Raw genomic sequence first — 21,033 nt, 5'->3', positions numbered from 1 at the left:
CCCGGGAATAACCACCGACCAACGGGAAGCTACTGGCAAGCTTTTTCACGTATCCACAATGGCCGTGCCTGAGACTCGAACCCACGCAGACATAGATGAGATGTTTGTAATCTTTTAAATCGAGTGTCTTGGACCTTTCAGCCACCCAGGGTCCGGTAAACAGTAGAAATAGCTCATAACTATACTGTGAAAGGGAGAGGATAGTAATTTTCTTTATTGCAATATATACGCAGGTTAAACTCCCGTCTTTTTAAAAACTACACAATTAATTATTTAAAGAATCTACTTCACAACCGTAAAATACTTTTTAAAAAACACAAACAAAGATCTTGAAATGTAATGCAGCTAAATCTGTGTAAATTTCATCGTGTATGCATAAGTAGGTTTTCTCTACGAGTATACTGACTGGAAGTAACTTATACTTCTGTTGTATAAAAATGAGCTTCTGTTTTTTCGTCTTCACATAAGTCCAACAGTACTGTTAAAAGTATATATTAGCAATATAGTAAGTTTTGTAGTCCTCGCTATTGTTGGTACATGGAGTTTGTTGTTCTCGCAGTTAAGGTTTCAAAGAGCTTTTAACAATGTTTCGAATGGAGTCACCTGCACTTCCGCCTAACATCGACTGTAGGTTTCCAATTGCGGACATGTCGCCAGACATTAAACCGTTCATTGCCTTTTGAATGTTAGCACCATTGTCTCCATTTAGTAAATCAAACACCGATTTCTGTAATGCATCGCCCTGAGGTCCACTCAACAAACTAGTCACGGAACTCAACTGATCAGGCGATACGGACCCCAGTAGACTACCCAAACCTCCAGCACCACCTCCTCCTCCAGACATGAGTCCACTTAGCAAACCACCCATACCACCTCCTCCGCCTCCTCCGGACATGAGGCCGCTAAGCATTCCTCCTAAACCACCTGCTCCACCACCAGGTCCACCTAGACCACCCAATCCTCCCAGTCCACCGGCACCTTGACCAAATAAACCAGCACCAATACCAGCGCCGCCGCCCCCACCGCTGCTACCTCCGCCACCGCTAGGCATGAAACTACCAAGTAGTCCTCCAAACATGTCAGAAGGCGACCCGCCTCCTGCTCCACCGCTACTCTGTCCTATTGAACTACCACCTCCCCCGCTACTCATTCCTCCAAACAGCGCACCACCGCCTGATCCAAGAGAGCCACTATTACTTTTTCCTGGTTGGCTTCCACTGTTACCTTGTGTACCTCGAACGTTAGTTTTCTGGCCAGGTCCTAAACCACCATTACCGCTCTGTCCGAACCCATTTCCAGCATTATTGTTGTTGGATGTTTGCCAAGAATTACTGCCTTGTCCATTTGAGGAACCAAAGTTGTTTTGAGATTGCTGGGCAGGCTTATTGTTGCCAGCATTTTGGGACCCAGATGTGCTACCGAAATTGTTGTTGTTTTGATTATTCTTTGGGGTTTCAAAATTATTAGAGGTTCCAAAACCGTTTCCGTTGCTGTTACCAAAGTTATTATTCGGACGTACTAAACCGTTATTATTGCCGTTTGGATTGCCAAATTTGTTCCCAGCATTTTGATTAGAATTATCAAAATTATTGTTATTGGGATTTACGAAGCCAGAGTCAAAGTTGTTATTCGAGTTTCCGAATCCATTTCCCATGTTGCCGTTCGAATTTCCAAAGTTATTGCCATTGTTATTATTGGGATTGCTAAAACCGTTACCCCAATCGCCGTTTTGATTTCCAAAGTTATTGCCCATGTTTTTGGGGTTGTTATTTTCGTTTGGCATGGAGTTTCCTGACCATTGTTGATTCATGGGAGGATATTGTTGACCAACTTGATTTCCCCCAAATTGGTTATTCCACTGGCTATTCAGTTGCTGGCCCGTAGGACCCATTCCCTGACCGGGCATGAATTGACCAAGTTGATTCTGTTGCGGAAAATTACTTAATTGTGAACCACCCATTCCAAATTGACTTTGCCCAAGTAAAGGATTTGCTTGTCCCTGCATGCCTAGACCAAACTGAGGGTTCTGCATACCAAACTGAGAAGTTTGCAATCCATAGGGGTTTTGTGCGCCAAGTAGCGGGGTTTGTAAACCTAGCTGATTTTGAAATGCTAACTGGGGATTTTGTAGCCCTAACTGGGGATTTTGTAGCCCTAACTGGGGATTTTGTAACCCTAACTGGGGAGTTTGTAACCCTAACTGGGGAGTTTGCAAGCCCTGCAATCCCAGAGACTGAGCTAGAAAAGGATTAGTCTGAGCGAGGAGGGCGTTCTGCAAGGCCACATGCTGTTGAAGTAATTGCACTTGTTGTTGCAGAGCGAGTTGACTGCTCTGTAAACCCAGCAAACTGTTTTGGCCGCTTAGACCACCCATCCCTCCCATACCGGAAAGACCCCCACCTCCTGCGGTCCCAAGACCTCCTAGCCCAAGCCCCTGGGGTTGACCTCCACCTAGTAGGCCAGCCATGGGATTGGCACCTGCCCCACCACCACCACCACCAAGCAGACTGCTTAAAGGATTTCCTCCACCACCACCTTTCCCACCTCCTAAAAGGCTCAATAATGGACTACCCCCGCCGCCTCCACCTAGAAGTGCACCTAAAGGGCTTCCACCACCACCACCTAATAAACTCGTAAGCATACTTCCTCCTCCACCTCCTAAAAGCCCGGCCATCGATGACAAGCCGCCTGAAGGCTTAGCTTTTGGTGCAGGTTGAACTTTCTCAACTAGAGCTAAATCAGGAATGCTATTAACGCCAGTTTTAGCCATTGATGATGCAAGATCTACTCCCATAAGGTCTGCCAAGGACTTTCCATCAGTGCCCGAAGGGAATTCTGGTTTAGAACTGCCAAGCGGAGCTAGTTGGTCAACTAGACCTGAAACTGCCATCTTACCTAAACCACTACCGAGAGCATTTCCTACATTGCCTAAAAGACCACTACCTCCCCCTCCTCCTGGTGGACTGCGACCACCCAAAGAACTGGCTGCACCTAAGCCACCTAAACCCCCCAATGGAAGACCGCCTCCTATACTGCTAGTTTTTCCCAGAAGCGTCCGAAGTCCACCTAATGAACTTGCAACCTTCAGCATAGTGCCAAGCCCGCCTCCTCCAGCAGAACCCATCATACTTTTTAGAGCGGTAGCCAGAAACTCTGAGGATTCTGGAGGGGTTACATAATTCCCAAGAGGACCAACGGAGTCAATTATTTTGCTGGTATTGACTGTGGGAAGGCCTTGATAAAATGTACGGTCATTGTTGATTGGACTCGATGCTACAGATGAAGGTGGGATTGTTTTAGCTTGACTGCTATTTAATGTGTCGACTTGAGTAGCTTGAACTGTATTTTGTAATTTGTCCTCTTGCTTAGAATCTATAATAATAATAATAATAATAATAATAATAATAAGATGATGATGATGATGAAGAAAATTATGATTATGATGATAACAAAAGAAGAGAGCTGCGATAATTTTTTTTTTATTACATCCTTGGTGTAGGTTTAATTTTATTTTGATAAATACAGAGGAACCGTAAACTCTTCACCTAGTCCATGACGACTTTCCTATTGTTATGAAAAAGCACTGTTGGGATCATAAGGAGGAGTTCTTGAGAAGGTTTTATTTATGTTACATAGTTTGTAAACCACACTATTCCTATATTGCACCAGTAACATCTGATATAAAGGTATCCTGTTATTGGCAAAACACGTTAGAATGCATTGGTGAATTTAATTTAACATTTAAGCACAATTTTTGGAAAATATGAGAGACAAAAGACAAAGTCTTAATTTACAGAGAAATTCTACACCATGGCTTACTATAAGACACTTCACTAAATTTGCATGCAAGATACGTTAATAAAATTGATTTTGTTCCACACACATAGCACATGAAAAACTCATGGCCACTAATGTTACCGCAGCAATTTATTTCATTTACACATTTTGATACTTTGAAACTGAAGATGAAGGTACACTTAAGGGTAGCATAGAAGATCATTTGATTGGTACTATTATTTTCGTTGTCTATCATAAAATTACCCCACCCCCAACCCGCCCCCAACGAAACAAAAACAATAATAACAACAACAATCCCTAGAAACCAAAATGAAATACATCAGCATGGAGGGGAACATTGACATTTCATTTGGTACCCACTGGAATGGTAAATAAACAGCGCTTGTTTGAGAGCTGTGGGTAGATGGATGGAGTCTGGAGATTAGTAAATGCACCCCTGCTATGTGTTTCGTCAAACTGCTCAACGGACAACAGGGAACGTCATTTACATATCAAATTAAGATGGGTGATATCTGGCAGTTCTCTAGAGTTTCCGGTCCTTGCTTTCTATCCTGTCCCTAATAAATTCCAAGAGATGACAAAAAATACATCTAATTTTAAATTAGTATCAGCCTGTAGCGTCAACACAGATCTGATAATCAACTATTTTCAAAGTCATCTTCTAAATGGAAGTACTCTGGTAATCATGAGTTTCAACTGCGTACTTCCTGTAGCCATTTAGAACAAACTGACCGTGTGACGTCACATAAGTCTGTAATTGCAGTAATTATACGGTACATTTACGCTATTTATTTGGTTGGAGATTATATAAAACATGTCTTCCACATACAACATGTAATAAATAAGACATGTACATTCCTTGAAAACAAAACAACATTTCAGAAATTTTTCGTCAATAACTTGAAAGACAACAAAAAGAGACAGAGGCTTCTGGTCAGTACTTTGTATGGCATATTAGGAAAACTGCTTTTTATTAGTTTATCCGTTCGTTCGTTTGTCTGTGAATGCTTGTACATAGCAAGACTCACCTCTAATTACGTTGATAGGCTCAGACAGAACCTTGTCCCAGTAGGTATTTTCATCCTCTAAGATAGATCCCCTGTAGAAAAATAAAATATATCCAATCAGTCGCTCAGTCATTTAAATTGGTAAGCAAATATCGAAGTATGTATGTATGTATGTATGTATGTATGTATGTATGTATGTATGTATGTATGTATGCATGGTATGTATGTATGTATGTATGTATGTATGTATGTATGTATGTATATACGTATGTATGTATGTATGTATGTATGTATGTATGTATTTATGCATGCATGCATGCATGCATGCATGTACGCACGCACACACGTACGAATGAATGAATTAATGACTTTATTTATTTCCTCTTTTTAAGAGATTACATTCAGTTATTGAACAAAGCATAATAATAGAAGAAATCTCAAGGTGATATGTGCAGCACACATGTATGTATGTATGTATTTATGTATGCGTTTTTGTGTTGACCAATGCCAATAACACCTTGTTATCAAAAGGAAAATAATATGTTCTCCTTGCACTGGTAATGTGTATCGTGAGGTCATTTGCTGATCAGGAACAGCCATTATCATAAACGTAGGCTAATAGCGTATGTACCGTAGAATAGTTAATACACTCTTAGCATAATTACGCATTTTACAATCAGTGACTTTTTCAGAGACTTGGTTTATTCCATACATTTGTTCCGGGAACATAACCCAAATATGGCGGACAATGGTTACGGGGAGTGATATACTTCTAATCACCCAATGACTACACATCACGAATATCTAATTTCACACTCAAAGAATTTTCTTGTTTCGCATTTGTATAATTCGCCAGTAAACCTTTCTTGGTACTTCTTGCCATGCACTACAAAACACACCCAAAACACCTAATACAAAAAATTATTTCTATCTCAAATTACTAAACACGTATACCTAAAATATCAAGGTAAATTATAATTTCGAGGTCTGGTTGGAAGTGGAAGTGTGTGCATTTTGAAGTATACCGTTACATTTAAAGGACGTCTAAAACAGTTCACAACAGTATCATATTCTACATACAGTATTAATGTGACGTTCACCAATACTTCTGTCACTCTTTCATGTTTTAATTCTTTCATTTACTCTTTCATGCATAATTACTTCTATCATTTTTTCATGTATAATTACTTCTATCACTCTTTCGTGTATAATTAATTCTATCATTCTTTCACGCATAATTACTTCTCACTCTTTCATGTATAATTACCTCTATCACTCTTTTATGTTTAATTACTACTATCACTCTTTCTTGTTTAATTCATCCTATTACCCTTTCGTGTTTTAATTCCTTCTATCACTCTTGCATGTTTTAATTACTTCTATCAGTCGTTCATGTTTTAGTTACTTCAATAACTCTTTCTTGTTTTGATTCCTTCCAAAGAATTACATCAGAGGATTCAGCGAACAGTATTCAAATTTCACGCATTGTATCAAAACAATAATAAGTAGACGGAATTTATTTTTGAACTCCTCCACCAATATTAACGACTCAATTCTGTAAAAGTACTTTGGTCCTTAAAGACTCATTTTTCTGTACCTATTTTAGTCGGACTGACCCACCGGGATACTGAGATATTTCGTAAGGTGTGTGTGTGTGTATGTGTGTGTGTTTCGGAATTTTCCCCAAAAACTTAATATGTCAACACGACTTCACGTGGGCTGCTAAGCCGCCAGTCCCACCTTGTCTATTTTAGTGAGCTGATTGAAGTTTGCTTGGCCTTTCAGACAGTGTTATCATGGTTCTCATCAGAAGTGTTATCATGGTTCTCTTCAGATAGTGTTATCATGGGTCTCTTCAGACCTTTTTATGATGCAGCACTACTAAATGCCTATCTAAAGTTATTACCATGTTTTATCAGCCCTATTTGTGTATTCATTCAAATTTATTCCTTCGTTTAACAGCTAATATGCCAGACTATTTGTCTTCTTGTTGAGTGCTGCATTGGGAACCAGACTGATGAGGGTTCGAATTTTGACATACCCAATCGGGCTGACCGCTGTGGTGTTTTTCTGAGAAGTTTACTTTACTTTATTCCAAATCGCAAATCACGTATTCATGTGTCGTCAAACATCAGCCTGTCCAATACATTCTTTAAATATCTTTGCAAACCCATCGATTTAATTAGGATTTTAAGAAAATAAATGTAAACCACCAAACCTTTTAGAAATTTATGCAAAATGGTGAATTCATTGGTGTATTTGAATGTTTTAATAAATATGAATTTGATTTACTAGTCCTTTGCGTCTGTGCACGTTTGCATGTCATTGTCGCAAAGATAAGGGCATATCGATACAAAGTGGAAGACCAGTCTAGCAGCGAAGCAGAATAGGGCAGGAAAAAAGAACTTTCACCTTTGTGGGCCACGAAGCTAGATAAATAGCTGCCAAAAATAAAGCACATTAGAATTGAACAATATAGGTAAAACTTTCAGGCATGAAATGCAAAAAGTATTGAATTACTTACTTGTCATGATGGAGGACAAGGCTGACGATGTTACAGGGTTTCACGTCGTAGACGTCACAATATACTGAACACGCATGAATGAAGCGTGTTTTAGCTGTCACACATATTGCCCGATGAATCAACTCCACAAATCGGTGTTGATACTGATGAAATATATGTGGGTGTGATGTCACCTGTTCATTACAATGTGCAAATTTTGCTGTGTGCAGATCTTTTTTGAACAAACCTGCATACACTGTAGACACATGCCGGTAATTGGTAACAGCCATGTCTAGCGTGAAATTCCAAATGGCTACAGGATAGAGAGTTGTGCTGTTCCACGTGGATTTTCAAGACATCAGACAAAGCGTTTACTCCGGAAATATAATGTACATGTCATCAAAAGTACCCTTCAGACGACTAGTTCCACAGCCGCGCGAAATACCAGTAAGTGTTTAAAATGTATACCAAATTTAGCTGCAGATTTTTGTAGGTTCTAATGAATAGGCAATATTAACCCCTAAACCGTCAATCAATATCATCAGGGGTGAGGGGCTGACTTGTCGGCCTACCACACACAGTCTGGTTCAATTAGCCTCAGTTAACGAGTCAACTTAATATTGCGATGAGAGAAGTTAGGTAGGATACAGTCAACGTGCTTGTGTACTAATGTGAGGCGACGATGCAGTTAGGTTTAGATAACCCAGGGATCAAAATACCCTTTCTTCGGCGATATATTATAGAACATATGAGCTGCGAGGATCATGCATGGATATACTTCGATGGAGTGATGTAGCGTAAAACATGGGAAATCACGAATAATTGGCCAAGAACTCAGCCACAGGCTAAAGTACGTTGGGCAAATTAGAATCGTCTCTCTTGATTTAAAAAAAAGAAACATGGAAATGTTCTGGCCAAAATTAAGTCATTTCAGTCGCCCGAAAGGAACACTATGAAGGTGGGTGACATGCACATGAAATAATTTGGTGAACAAAGTATCATGTGAAATGACGGCTATTGTAGTATTTCGAGCTTTTTTTTATTTTATTTTTTATTTTTGGTTGTCATTGAAGGAAGCGCTTGAGCATATTCAGTTGCCAGTAGCTTCTCGTGGGTCGGTGGTTCTTATAGCGGTTTTCATGGGTTATTCCTCCACCATTTATACTGGCCGCCACGTATAGCCTATCTTGTGCTGAAAAATGGCGTTAAACACAATAACAACAACATCTGATCGATATTATTTATGTCTTAAATAACGCGCTCTCATATTAATCTCCTTCATTCGGACTTTTAGCACGGCTCTGTGAAAACTCCGCCAAACGATGGTCTAGTAAACAAAATTCATAAAGTTTTCCTTGTAACCTTGTAAAAGCCTTGATTGGCGATGAGACGAAATGACGGAATACATGACTGCAGAAAATTGGTCCTGATTCATGTTGTTAAGGAGTAATGTCTTTTAAGTTTTTGGTTGTAGAGTTGGACCGATGCTCCTTTTATCTGTAACACAGACGAAGGAATCATATGACCTGACCATCGTATGGCAGATATCTTCCGAAGCCACGGCAACGTCTGGGTGAACGAGAGTAGCACCCAAGATGCGCAGTGAGTGTGTGTGTGTGTGTGTGATTTGGATTTTTAACGTAGCTTTAACAATTTATCAGTCAGTGTCGCAGTTTATAGTGATGTCTAGCATTGGGGCATCATGTGTCAGATATGTCGCATCATATCCCACCCAGTCACATTATCCTGACCCCAGACCGACCAGTCCCAACACTAATCTCTTAATGGTGAGCGCCTAGCGAGCAGCTGTTAGTACCATTTTTATAAGTATGACTCGGCTGGGGTTCGAACCCGCCACCTCCCGTACCCGAGGCGGACGCTCTAGCTACTAGGCCATCGAAGCTGTCCCAAAATGCGAAGAGAGTAGATTATAATTAGCTGGCACATTATCTGACGACAGATCTGGGTCTATGTTGTTTACAGATAATCAGACTAGTAAGGTCTTTTGAAAGCAGCACATTCACCATAATCTGCAGCTACAAAATGTGTTACATTACCTAATTTGCAAAGGTCCGGATATAAAACTGGGAGCTTTCCAGAGAAAAGATATAGTTTCCTTCAAGGATTCATCAGCGCTGAGGACACTGTCTCCTGCACTGACACAGCTAACATCAGTCGTCTGCTCTCCGGGTAAGAATCCACTTTGCGGAATAAGGGATCCATTTTCAGAGGAAGACGACGGAGACAAAATTTGTAGGAAAAATCCTCGCAATGCTTTTCTTCCTGTGGATTTAATTGTGACTGAAAAGGATAAAAAGACCGCAACGATAATGTTTGAAAGTACATTGTATATTCTGAGCGTACAGTAAAGAAAAGAAGATACAAACGCAAAGACAAAGAACGGAAAAGTATTAAATGCAAAGAAACCAAGCATTATACCAGTATTTTAAAGAAGAATGAGGTTAACTGACGATTTTTATACAATATGTGCATTAAAGGATACTTCACTCATTATGTCAGATGCTGTACTCTTTTTGGAAGAAAAAAATCTCACAAAATCAACGACTTGTGCAAAAATGGTTCAGCGGCTTCTCGACTACATATCATCGGAAGCCATATTTTGTACTATGTTGACAGATTTACTATTGATTTGAGACCGTGTTACAGATTTACTATTGATTTGAGACCGTGTTACAGATTTACTGTTGATTTGAGACCGTGTTTTGTAATTGAAATAAATGCTTTGGATCTCAAGAAAATATTACATGCACCAACAGGAACAAAACAAATCAGGTTTTATGACAATATCTATATGTGTGATTTATTTGCTGCTTTGAACTCAGTGTGCTTTTTTAAATATGGAAACCTTTGGTAGCCCTAGAGGAAAATGTGCCAGGTGATCAACAATCCAGGTAAAATTCGTCAACCGAGGACTTTACTTCAGAAAGGTCTCGACAAAGATTTATTACTGCAGGTGGCTCGTTTATGTCAGAAACGTGTATTGATAATTTTATAGTTGACGTTGCTATCCTGGTTGACGTTGACGTTGTTATCCTGGTTATTTAGAAATTTAATTTGTCAGTTTGATGATGACTTTTACTGAGTCATTAATGACAAGTTTCATCTAAGTTAATTAATTAATACAATATTTATAAAATGGAGTTTTATTAACCTCTAAAGTTATATATGTAAAAAGAAACGTAAATGAATAGTGTTTTATTTCAAAGGCTATATTAAACATTACACAGTTCTCGGTTGAGTGTTTTAACGTGATTATTGATTGGGGCCGATTATACTGAATTTGTTTTACCTACTGAAAACAGAGCTGTTACCCGGATATTAGAACGTTACGGACAGTAGGGCAGTTTAGAACTTCTTATTTAGCTTCACTTCAAATGTTGGCAAACTTGCTTTAATTCACGAGTGATGTAGAGCCGATTTTTATTAAATTATCAAGGAGTTTTGTCTTCTTACTTGCTTTACTATTTATTTGTTCGTTCAAGGACGATTGAGCACAGTTTATTTTGCTTTGACCTTTCGATGTATTTATGTTTCTGCACCCGTGAGTGCAGGTCCCAACAGTCAGTGGAAGATATGCCTATCCAATGTATCAACTTCATCCATCCCACCCGTGAGAGTTCTATGTCTGTTAGCGTTGGACCCAACAGACTGGAACGTAATCATTTTGAGTGTATCGACTTGTATCCACTTCGTGAGACTTCTGCATCTGTTAGTGCAGGTCACAAGAGACAGTAGAACGTATTCATGTCGAGTGTATCGACTTGTACCCACTTCGTGAGACTTCTACGTCTATTAGTGCAGGTCACAAGAGACAGTAGAACGTATTCATGTCGAGTGTATCGACTTGTACCCACTTCGTGAGACTTCTACGTCTATTAGTGCAGGTCACAAGAGACAGTAGAACGTATTCATGTCGAGTGTATCGACTTGTACCCACTTCGTGAGACTTCTACATCTATTAGTGCAGGTCGCAAGAGATAGTAGAACGTACTCATGTCGAATGTATCGACTTGTATCCATTTCGTGAAACTTCTACATCAATTAGTGCAGGTCTCAATAAACAGTAGAACGTATTCATGTCGAGTGTTTCTGCTTCCCTCAACCTCGTGAATAAAATTTGTACGTGTTGCTCAATTTTAAATGTTTTTTTTTTATTTAAAAATGTCAAATCGATTAAGAAGTTTTCATAATTCATCATTTTGGACTTCTTTAAAAAAATGCGGCTGACACAAAAACTTCATCTTGTATATTAAAGAATTTAATATTTATACCTATTTGTATATACCGTTTTAAAAATGATGACATGTTCCACTTTTATTTTGTCTTACACGATTATATATTTGGTTTAGTCAAAAACAGGGTTTATCTTTCAACAAACAGAAGCAAGTCTTGTTGTATCTTTACATTTTTATCACTTAACTTTTACTTAGCACTTTATAGCCAGGGTGCTGCCGATGTATCAGATTTAATTTCCGGATGTACATCGTTGAAACATGTGCCAGACATCAGGCAGGGAAGGCATCGATGGACACTATCACTGTCACATCTGTTTTCCGTATCGTACCAAGAGTTTAACAACAGAAGTTTGCTCGCTGAGTTATATGCCTTCCAGTCCCAGTCTGTCTGTCTGTCTGTTTGAATCAATACCATTTCATGTTTTTCTTATTAAACCGCATATTTCACATCCTGTGTGTGAATACTTACGTTGGCTTGTGCGTGCGTGTGAGTGCGCGACAGAGGTCGAGAGAAAGCTTGTGTGTGGTTCCTTTGTCTCGTTTTATCGCGTTCTACACTCAATATAAAACTTTTGGCTTTGTTAAAAGATGGCACGTATTATTTATTGATGGAATCATCTGGCTCCGTTTTTGATAACCGTTACAATGCAAGCAAAATAATTCGCTTACAAGTTCCTGTTTAATCAGTCAATAACTGCAATGTGTCGATAGTGAATGAACCCAACATATTTAATGTACAAAATACAATGTGTGTAATGTTTAGGTAGTTAATGGACCGTAGATATATAGTGTGCAAAACACTTCTGGACACGATGAAGATTCGAGTAGGAAGTCGTGCATTCTGAGCGTGACTATGGGTGGCAAACATATCAGGTTGGTTTGGCATGAACGCAGACGAAATCACGAATTGTAATTTGCACTCTGCAAAATGATCTTAAACATTTGGAGGGTATGCGTTTGTTTTTTGGTTTGACTGCGTTTAAAACCCAAATGCCGTCATTACGTGCAAAATAATGTCATATATGCCAGATCATCTGAATGATAGTGAATGATCTTGGTTCTAAATATGGTCGGGTTCTTTTAAAACGAGGTAATATATACGATTTATCACGAAGTGAGCCGTATAATTTCTCCCTCGAACTATGTTTCACATTCGTACGAATTAATCTGATGTTGATCGGCGACATCCGTGGGAGAGCCGATTTCAGTCAAAGTTGGAACACAAGATTTGATAAATTCACCGTTGCAAACAGAAGTAGCGAACACTACCCTACCTCGGATACGATAGAATGGGTAGGTGATCCTAATGAATTGTTATTCTGGATTACAATGTTAAAAATATAAATATACGAAATTAAGGAAAAAGGTCAAGAATATTGTTTTTGAAATGTGTACAAACTTATTGTTTAACTTTGATCTTCTCAAATCAGCTTAGAAAAACGGGCCACCCTCTCTTCCTTCCCTCTCGAATAAATTTGTCCGCTGTGCGGTTTTCGTTATTAGATTAGTCACTAGCAAAGTTCGTCGAATGTATGACGTCACTACTTTTGGAGCACTCCCGAAAAAGAACGGAATTACGAGCGAATTCGGCTACTGAATTAATAGGTGGCACCTCTTAATTCCAAACGGAATATCTGAATGTTGTTTAAACATAGCGTTTTGATTATTTGAAGAAAACAAAAACTTGTTATGTCAGATAGTTTTGCTTTGAAGAAGAAGAAAAAAAAACACAACAACAAATCATTTACTTCCCTGCAAAATTTAGTTAGAGTGGAAGAGTAGAGATATAAATAACAAACGTCGGCATTGAGGCTTTAATGTCATTGTCCAATACATGATAGTTATTCGTGGTGGCCAATAGATTTGGTGGAGGAGAACCAAAGAAGACATTGAGAAAGAACGACCAACCCATGGGAAATTACTGGCACGCCTTCTCACATCCCCACGTTGGTTGAGCCGAACCTCGATCTGACGCGGACTAAGACCACTCAGCAGCCCTAGGCCAGAGTAGGACGTACATGAGAAGAAGTCCTAGGAGAAAATTATTGGGGTCCTTTTTTATACTCTAAAGCGATGCTTGCATGAAGAACCTTTTAAGGAATTATAATCCTTTCCTTATGTTTTTTTTTTTTTTTTTCATATGCGGAAGTGATTGGTTTTATCTGTTTCGCTATTGACGAGGTCTATAATCTGATAGATTTTTATGACTGCCTCAGGTTGTATACAAAATCACAGCTATATACACTGTAGGACGCTTGTTCATGAGCGGCGCAAAGAAAAACACAACATAAAATCAAATATTCCTAGTATCTTGTAATTTATATTTTGCCACCCACCCCCCATTTATGTACCACAATTTTGGAAGGAAATATATTGTTCATGCTCCAGGTTTGCCTAATTTCTCAGATTTTTCTGTCAAATTAAGACACCTGTGTATCTTACTAATTTTATTTCTGACATTTTTATAATTTAGTTAGTGGTTGATATAAAATAAAAATAAAAAACAAATAATTATTATATTTTTCATTCTCTACACTTAGATTTTTCTTATCCCTGAAAAATACATTAGAAATTTCTCAAATTTCACGAAAATCATACATTTTTATCAGAGATACATTAAAAGACTAATGCACTGAATTGAAATGCATTGGATATAAATATATTTTAACCCTGAAATAATACCTGCGAAAATCTGTGTCGTAACAGTAATGCTTCCGAACCAAGTGACAAGACAGAGATTGAAAAATCGCATTTTGAGGAAGATTTTTCAAAAATGCATTTTTGTGAAACAAAATCCAAAAATCTTACCTATTTATGTAATTTATTATTATTATTATTATTATTATTATTATTACGATCGAAAGGGTGAAATAAGGATCAAAATGATAATACTAAATAATGATAAAATACAACTGCTACTATTATTTTTGATATTGTTGTTTTGTTCCGCATTGTTCCTCATGCTACTGTTGGTGCTATTGCTGTAACGATTAATATTCGTTTGCTGTATTGATTATTCCGATATTGTTATAATTTTCTATTTTTCTTTTGGTAGAAACAAAGAACATAATTTTTCATTAAGAAAAATCTAACAATTAAAATAAATATTTTCATTGTTATCACCGCTCCGGTGGCCTAGTGGTTAAAGCGTCCGCCTCGGATGCGGGAGGTCGTGGGTTCGATCCCGGACTGAGTCAAACCAAAGACTTACAAAAATGGTACTAACAGCTGCCTCGCTAGGCGCTCAGTATTAAGAGGTTAGTGTTAGGACTGGTTGGTCCGATGTCAGAATAATGTGACTGGGTGGGACATCATGCTACATATAAACTGCCACACTGCAGACATCGTAGCGATATCACTGAAAATTGTTAAAGCTACGTTAAAAATCCAAATCACATCACAACACATTTCATTGTTATTTTTCCGAATGTGATAAGTACTGATGATATATACATATGAATACTTTGCAAAAATTACGCGCATACCGCTTGTGTTTTGTGTTAGTCAAAGCTAGAATACCGTTAAATATAATGTTATATTTATAAATTCTTAGATAAGGAAATATGCAAAGATAGGGTGTAATAACAATACCACGTGTAAAGACCTTAAGAAATCAAGCTATGTAGTAAAAGACTGGCCTGAACAATCATCATACTTACCATTAACAATATCATCCGGTGATATCAGAGTGCTGTTAACCAAAATTTCAAATGGACTTGGTGTTTTTTGAGGTAGTACCAAAGCTCCATTTTCATTCATGGACAGAATGTGTCCACTGTCACATAAAAATGTTACGTTTATCTGACCAGTATCCATAATCACCGTCTTCTGTCTCTGACCTCGGACTTCATCCTGTCCAATTCCAGTCCTCAAATGATCCCCCGCGAGATAGTTGGGAGCTAAATGGTCAGAACCTTTTGGAAAATTATATTGTCTTTCCTGGTGTATGCTGAGTGGTATCATAGCTTCGCTGATATAAGCAGTATATCCAAATATTAGAATAATTTGTACTGTGGCACTAAATCCTCTTCGTTTACATGATGAATACATTGTGAAGAACGCGTAGTATTATTCCTTATTTGCTTTTAAGTTATGGTTGTGTATGAGTTTTAAAAAGGCGAGCCTTTTCGTCGAAAATTTCGAAATGTTTATGAAATTAATGTAAGTCATCATAACTCTTCGTATCCATATTTAACAGCCAATCACGCGGCTGTTTTACACACCTGAAAGGGTCTTTGGGGGAGTTATCAAATATACTAGCTTGATCAGATATATATATCTAGATATATACACGTTATAGGAAAACGTTTTCGATCTGCCATAGCGATACAAAGTCAAAACACGCCATGTTGAGCTTTAAGTTTTTCAGTCACACAACGAACTCTGACATTTATTTAGCAGGAATGATAATGGCAGTGTTACACGTTTCCATTACCCCTTCAGGAGCCTCTATAAATTTTGCGGAAGTACTGAGTCAAAACGACACATTAAAACTTTCATTAGATTTCGTACTCCTCGTTCACCTACCACTGGCCCCAGAAGGCGGAAGAAGAGAGGAAAGAAAATGTGTTTGGAGTTAACCGATTGGTGTACTTTGCCATGCCCCTGGGATACTGTCTTTGACATATGAGGGATTTTAAAAAGTTTCGTGCAATAAAGTTTGACGACTCATTCAATTATTACACTCCCTTATGTTTATCATTTTGGTTCGATACAGCATTGAAACTGCTGTTGTGATAAAGTAGATTATATTTGTCAGGAGTTTTTATGGAACATTATAACTATTTCAACACGAGTAGGGTCACAGTGTTTGAAAGCGGTAACGACATTCCTGTCGGAAAATGTGATTACTTATAGGTAGGATTTTGCAATTGTCCCATGTGAAAACCCATTCGTCCAACGTGCTCTTACGAATCTGTACGAATACAACAAGATATGTCAGGCAATCAGTGGGGAGCAGGATGTGAAAAGAGACAAAACAGCGACGGAAAAAAGAATATTTAAAAAGAAAAAGAAAAAACTCGTCCTCTTTGACATAGTATGTGAATTGTAATTGCAAACTCATGTATGTATCACACCATCAGGGCCGGCCAGACTATCTGGCGCCCTAGGCAATGTTAGATTCTGCCGCCCCCCCCCCCCGGGCAAATATCAATTTCCAAATTTATAAACAATTTTAAAAAAATAAAAAATGCGCCCCCCCCCCCCCCCGAAATCAGCGCCCTAGGCGGCTGCCTAGTTTGCCTATATGGTAGCGCCGGCGTTGCACACCATAACTTTATAGATTTATGATGGAAAAATAAAAGTAGAAAATGTAAAGACGGAAAAAGCATGGACGCCACATTTTATTTTCAATTTATAATTCTTATAATACATGTGTGTGTGTTAGAAATTGGGTAGATATTTATTCCCTGTAACTGCTCCGGTGGCCTAGTGGTTAGAGTGTCCACCTCGGATGTGAGAGGTCGCGGGTTCGAACCCCGGCCGAGTCATGCCTAAAATAATAAAAATGGTACTAACTTTAAGAGGTTAGTGTTACGATAAGATTATAAAAAATGGTACTAACAGCTGCCTTAAGAGGTTAGTGTTAGGACAGCATTAAGAGGCTAGTGTTAGAACTGGTCGACCTGATGTTAGGATAATGGGACTGGGTGGGACATCATGCTACATGTCTGCGGCAGGATGTTTCAGTGCTAGACAACACTATAAACTATCACGCTGTAGACATCGTAGCGAAGCAGTTGAAATATTGTTAAAGCTACGTAAAAAATCCAAATCACACACACACACACACACACACACACACACACACACACACACACACACACATCGTTAATGTTAACACTCATACAAAGTTAATTGTAGCTATAATGGTCTACTTGTCTTGCTAAATTGGCTATGTCAAGTTTTTGGATTCGGCATTATACATCAGCATCTGGAGAGACATCATTCAATATTCTCATCACAGACTTTAATAGAAACGTGTTACATCTCGCTTGAGGGGCCCCGAGTGGCCGAGTGGTCTAAAGCGCTCTTCGTTACGGATCACTGCCATCTCACCTCTGTCTGCGGCGGTTCGAGTCTAGGATTCAGCCAATGTGGGTATGTGAGAAAGCTTGCCAGTAGCTTCTCGTGGGTCGGTGGTTCTTTCCGGTGTTTTCCCGGGTTCTTCCTCCACCATTAATACTGGTCGCCATGTATAGCCTATCGTGTGCTGAAAAATGGCGTTAAACCCCACAACAACAACAACAACATCTCGCTTGATTTCATTTTTTAAGCTATATTTCAATCGCGTCCTCTTTGGTGCTTTTCGAACATATCTATTTCATTCTAGCCCAAAGGGCTGTGATCGTTTCTCATTCGACACCAAAGAAGCACAATAGCAAAGATCAGAATAAATGAAATCTAAATTGAGTGTCATGAAGTATCAAAGCGTAAGGTTTTGTCCAGGTGACATTTTACCACTAAGTTTACAGTATGTGGCAGGGGACCCAAAGGGGACACAATTTGAGGAGTACGGATTATGAGTTGCTCCTTTATGCCCTACCTTTTGTTGACAGATGAGACGGAAACTGATTAACAATATAAAAAGAGTTGCTATCAGCAAAATGGTGTATGTAAAATTCAGCGCACAATTTGTTAACCAAAATACAAGATAAAATGCAGTGATCAAGGTCGATTTTTTGATGACAATTTAAAAAAAAAACAATACGTAAGTTTCAAGGAGACAATGTATTTTGATATTTACAAAAATGAACTCCGAACTCAGTGATAATGATTATGGTCATAAAAAGTCATTAAGATTAACTGAGTATTCAGGTTAGCAGAATAATCGATGTTGATGTCAGAGATCTCAAGTTCGAATCCCTTGTAAGATGTTGTTATATCTTTCTCTACATATCAACCTATCCGAATACAGTTGAGTCATTTATCTTTTGTTTTTAGATAAATAAACCACTTCTGCTTTTTCTGTATATAGCTTACTTTAAATTTTGTAATATACAAATAAATATAACAGCAACACTGCAATTTTACTTCGCCTTCCGATAATACAATTATGTGTTGCTTTAGATTAGGTTCATGGGTGATCACGTGCTCAAGTAACAAATCTATAAATAGTTGCTACAGGAGCCTAGCAAAGTACAAGACAGAGGACGTTTTCCTAACAAAACAAATTTTGTCCATCTGCAACCATTTGAAAGTATTTTTCTAATTTTATAAAAAGCGGACCCGGTCTTGGAATTTCTGGTCCACTTATTATTAGTAAGCAGTTAGATAAGTTATCGTCTGGAGACTTCTGTTCCAAATTAATAAAAAAAAATATTTGCATAAATATGAGACTGGTAATGTGAGTGGTGATTTGAAATGTCAACACTAACATGACCTCGTATCTCTCTCCGTTAGATCTCCGTTCTGTAGGAAATGTCGATTTCATTCAGTTTATCGGGACTAAGGAAACAATAGATCATATTATCCAGCAAGACCCTATTCCCCGAGAAAAGACACGCTAAAGGCCAGATAGGATGGCCCAGAGAATGTAAACTGAGTAAGATATACTACAGATATTTTTATTTTATTGTAGATTTACGTAGATACCGGAAAGGGAGGATAATGTTCAAATAACCCGATATGCAGGATACACAGTGGTGCCCAGTTTTGGACGGTTTAATCGGTTCATCAAAACTTTTAATTCCGTCACGAGATGGTCGAAATAATCAATGACTTTTCTACCGAACTTCCTTTATAAAGCTAGTTTGACATGACCGTCAGTGGTTCTCCTAAAATAGACTTTGTTGCACAATCATTGAACTTTTATGCAGTATAACACTCGAAAATTCGCACCAGTTTCCTCTTCTCCAAAAGCTTCAAGAGGTTGGTGTTTGTATATTTTGAGGAACGTTTTTGAAAACCTAAATATTTCTCAACCAAGCAATCAGATCACTTGAGGTTGGTACGGACAATGACAAAGCCTGCATCGTACAGGACGTGACATCACCAAAATAACGCAAGCAATCATTTCAGACTTCTGAAACGGAATGTTTTCTTCAATTGTTTCATTACAAAGTTGCTGGAATACATTAAAAATTAACAAGTGCAAGGATTTCTTTGGTTGTTGAGAGGTCGTCGAGTGCGATTTTCAACTCTTATGAATCCTGTTTAGGTATCCTCCAATGCTGTATTATTGCAGGCTCTATATTATAGCGGCCAACGTGATTTTCCGATTCATTTTGGGCACGCGCCGTCTAGCGGTTTTTTTTTTTTTACAGATGTAAAGTTGTAGCCAGTAACGACGCAAATATCTTATCGCACAATTTTCTATAAATTGTCAACATTTTTAAAAATAAGTTTACATTGAAAAAGAATGAAAATCAATTTTTTGAAAAGTGCATACAATTCCGTTGATCATCATATACAAAACTCCAGTCGAATTTTCTTAGTCCGATAAATCACACACCCCACCTAAAATATATTTGTTGATGCTGATGGACGATATGTGGGTCTGATGTGACCTGTTCATTAAAATGTAAAATTTTGCTGCATGCAAATCTTTTTGGAACAAACCCGCGTACTCTTTAGGCACCTACCGGTAATTGGTAACAGCCATATCAAGCGCGAAATTCAAAATGGCCACAGGACAGATAGTTGTGCTATTCCAGGTGGACTTACAAGTCACTAAACGTATGATATGCTCCGGAAATATAATGTACATGTCACCAAAAGAACTCTACAGCTGACGGTAACTGCATAGCAACGATACATACCTATAATTGTATGAAATGTACACCGATGTGTGCAGCGAAAATTGTATGCAGATAATTGCAACTTTTAATGAATAGGTAATATCAGCCCTTCACCCGAAAATCAACATCATCACTGGTGAAGGGCTGATTTATCGGCCTAGAACTTGCTAAACCAGCATTGACGTTGATTACGAAATATATTCAGTGTATCATCTCATGTTTGATGATTATGGGTCATATACCGATGGTGACGTACATGTTCTTACAAGATTAATCTTGGAATTTCATTCCATGGTAGGCAATATGGACCAAAATCAACAAAATGTTGCTTATGATCATACTTCTCGTAGATAAAAAAGAATACAATATTAGTTAAAATTTCCTGAAATCAGTAATGCTTAAATATTACTACTAATAATATTACTAATAATTTTTATATATTTATGTTTCTTTGCCCACATTAAAACTCATATAAAGGTAAATACTATTTTTTAAAATTTGTAATGTTGTTATTCATGCAATTTCCACTTTAATTGCAAACGTGTGTTCTGTTTGATCATTGGATCCTTTATGGAAATATTCTGCCAGTGCAAGCGTGGACATTCCTTCTCATAGAAAGTTGCAATTTAAGTTTATTATAATACGTAATTTAGGCAAATAACGCGATAATATAGAGTTGTTCTCCCACGGAACGTTAATCTGGGTCAGCTACCATATGTTGTTTTATT

The 21,033-nt window shown here is 38.2% G+C and overlaps 1 protein-coding gene across 1 annotated transcript; it reads right to left on the bottom strand.

Moving 5' to 3' along the window:
- Positions 1-187: 187 nt before the first annotated feature.
- LOC149782490 (uncharacterized) lies at positions 188-15,754 on the bottom strand. The gene is made up of 4 exons (XM_089933908.1): positions 15,224-15,754; positions 9,366-9,609; positions 4,827-4,897; positions 188-3,372 (listed from the first exon to the last, which is right to left on the bottom strand). The coding sequence occupies exons 1-4, from the start codon at positions 15,612-15,614 to the stop codon at positions 560-562; spliced, it is 3,519 nt and encodes a 1,172-aa protein (XP_089790034.1). The 5' UTR covers positions 15,615-15,754; the 3' UTR covers positions 188-559.
- Between the last annotated feature and the right edge of the window lie 5,279 nt (positions 15,755-21,033).

The sequence above is a fragment of the Sinohyriopsis cumingii genome, chromosome 15, assembly GCF_028554795.1.
Source record: "Sinohyriopsis cumingii isolate HCF-2022 chromosome 15, ASM2855479v2, whole genome shotgun sequence".
Taxonomy (NCBI): Eukaryota; Metazoa; Mollusca; class Bivalvia; order Unionida; family Unionidae; genus Sinohyriopsis; species Sinohyriopsis cumingii.
This window is presented reverse-complemented; position numbering and strand designations above follow the sequence as displayed.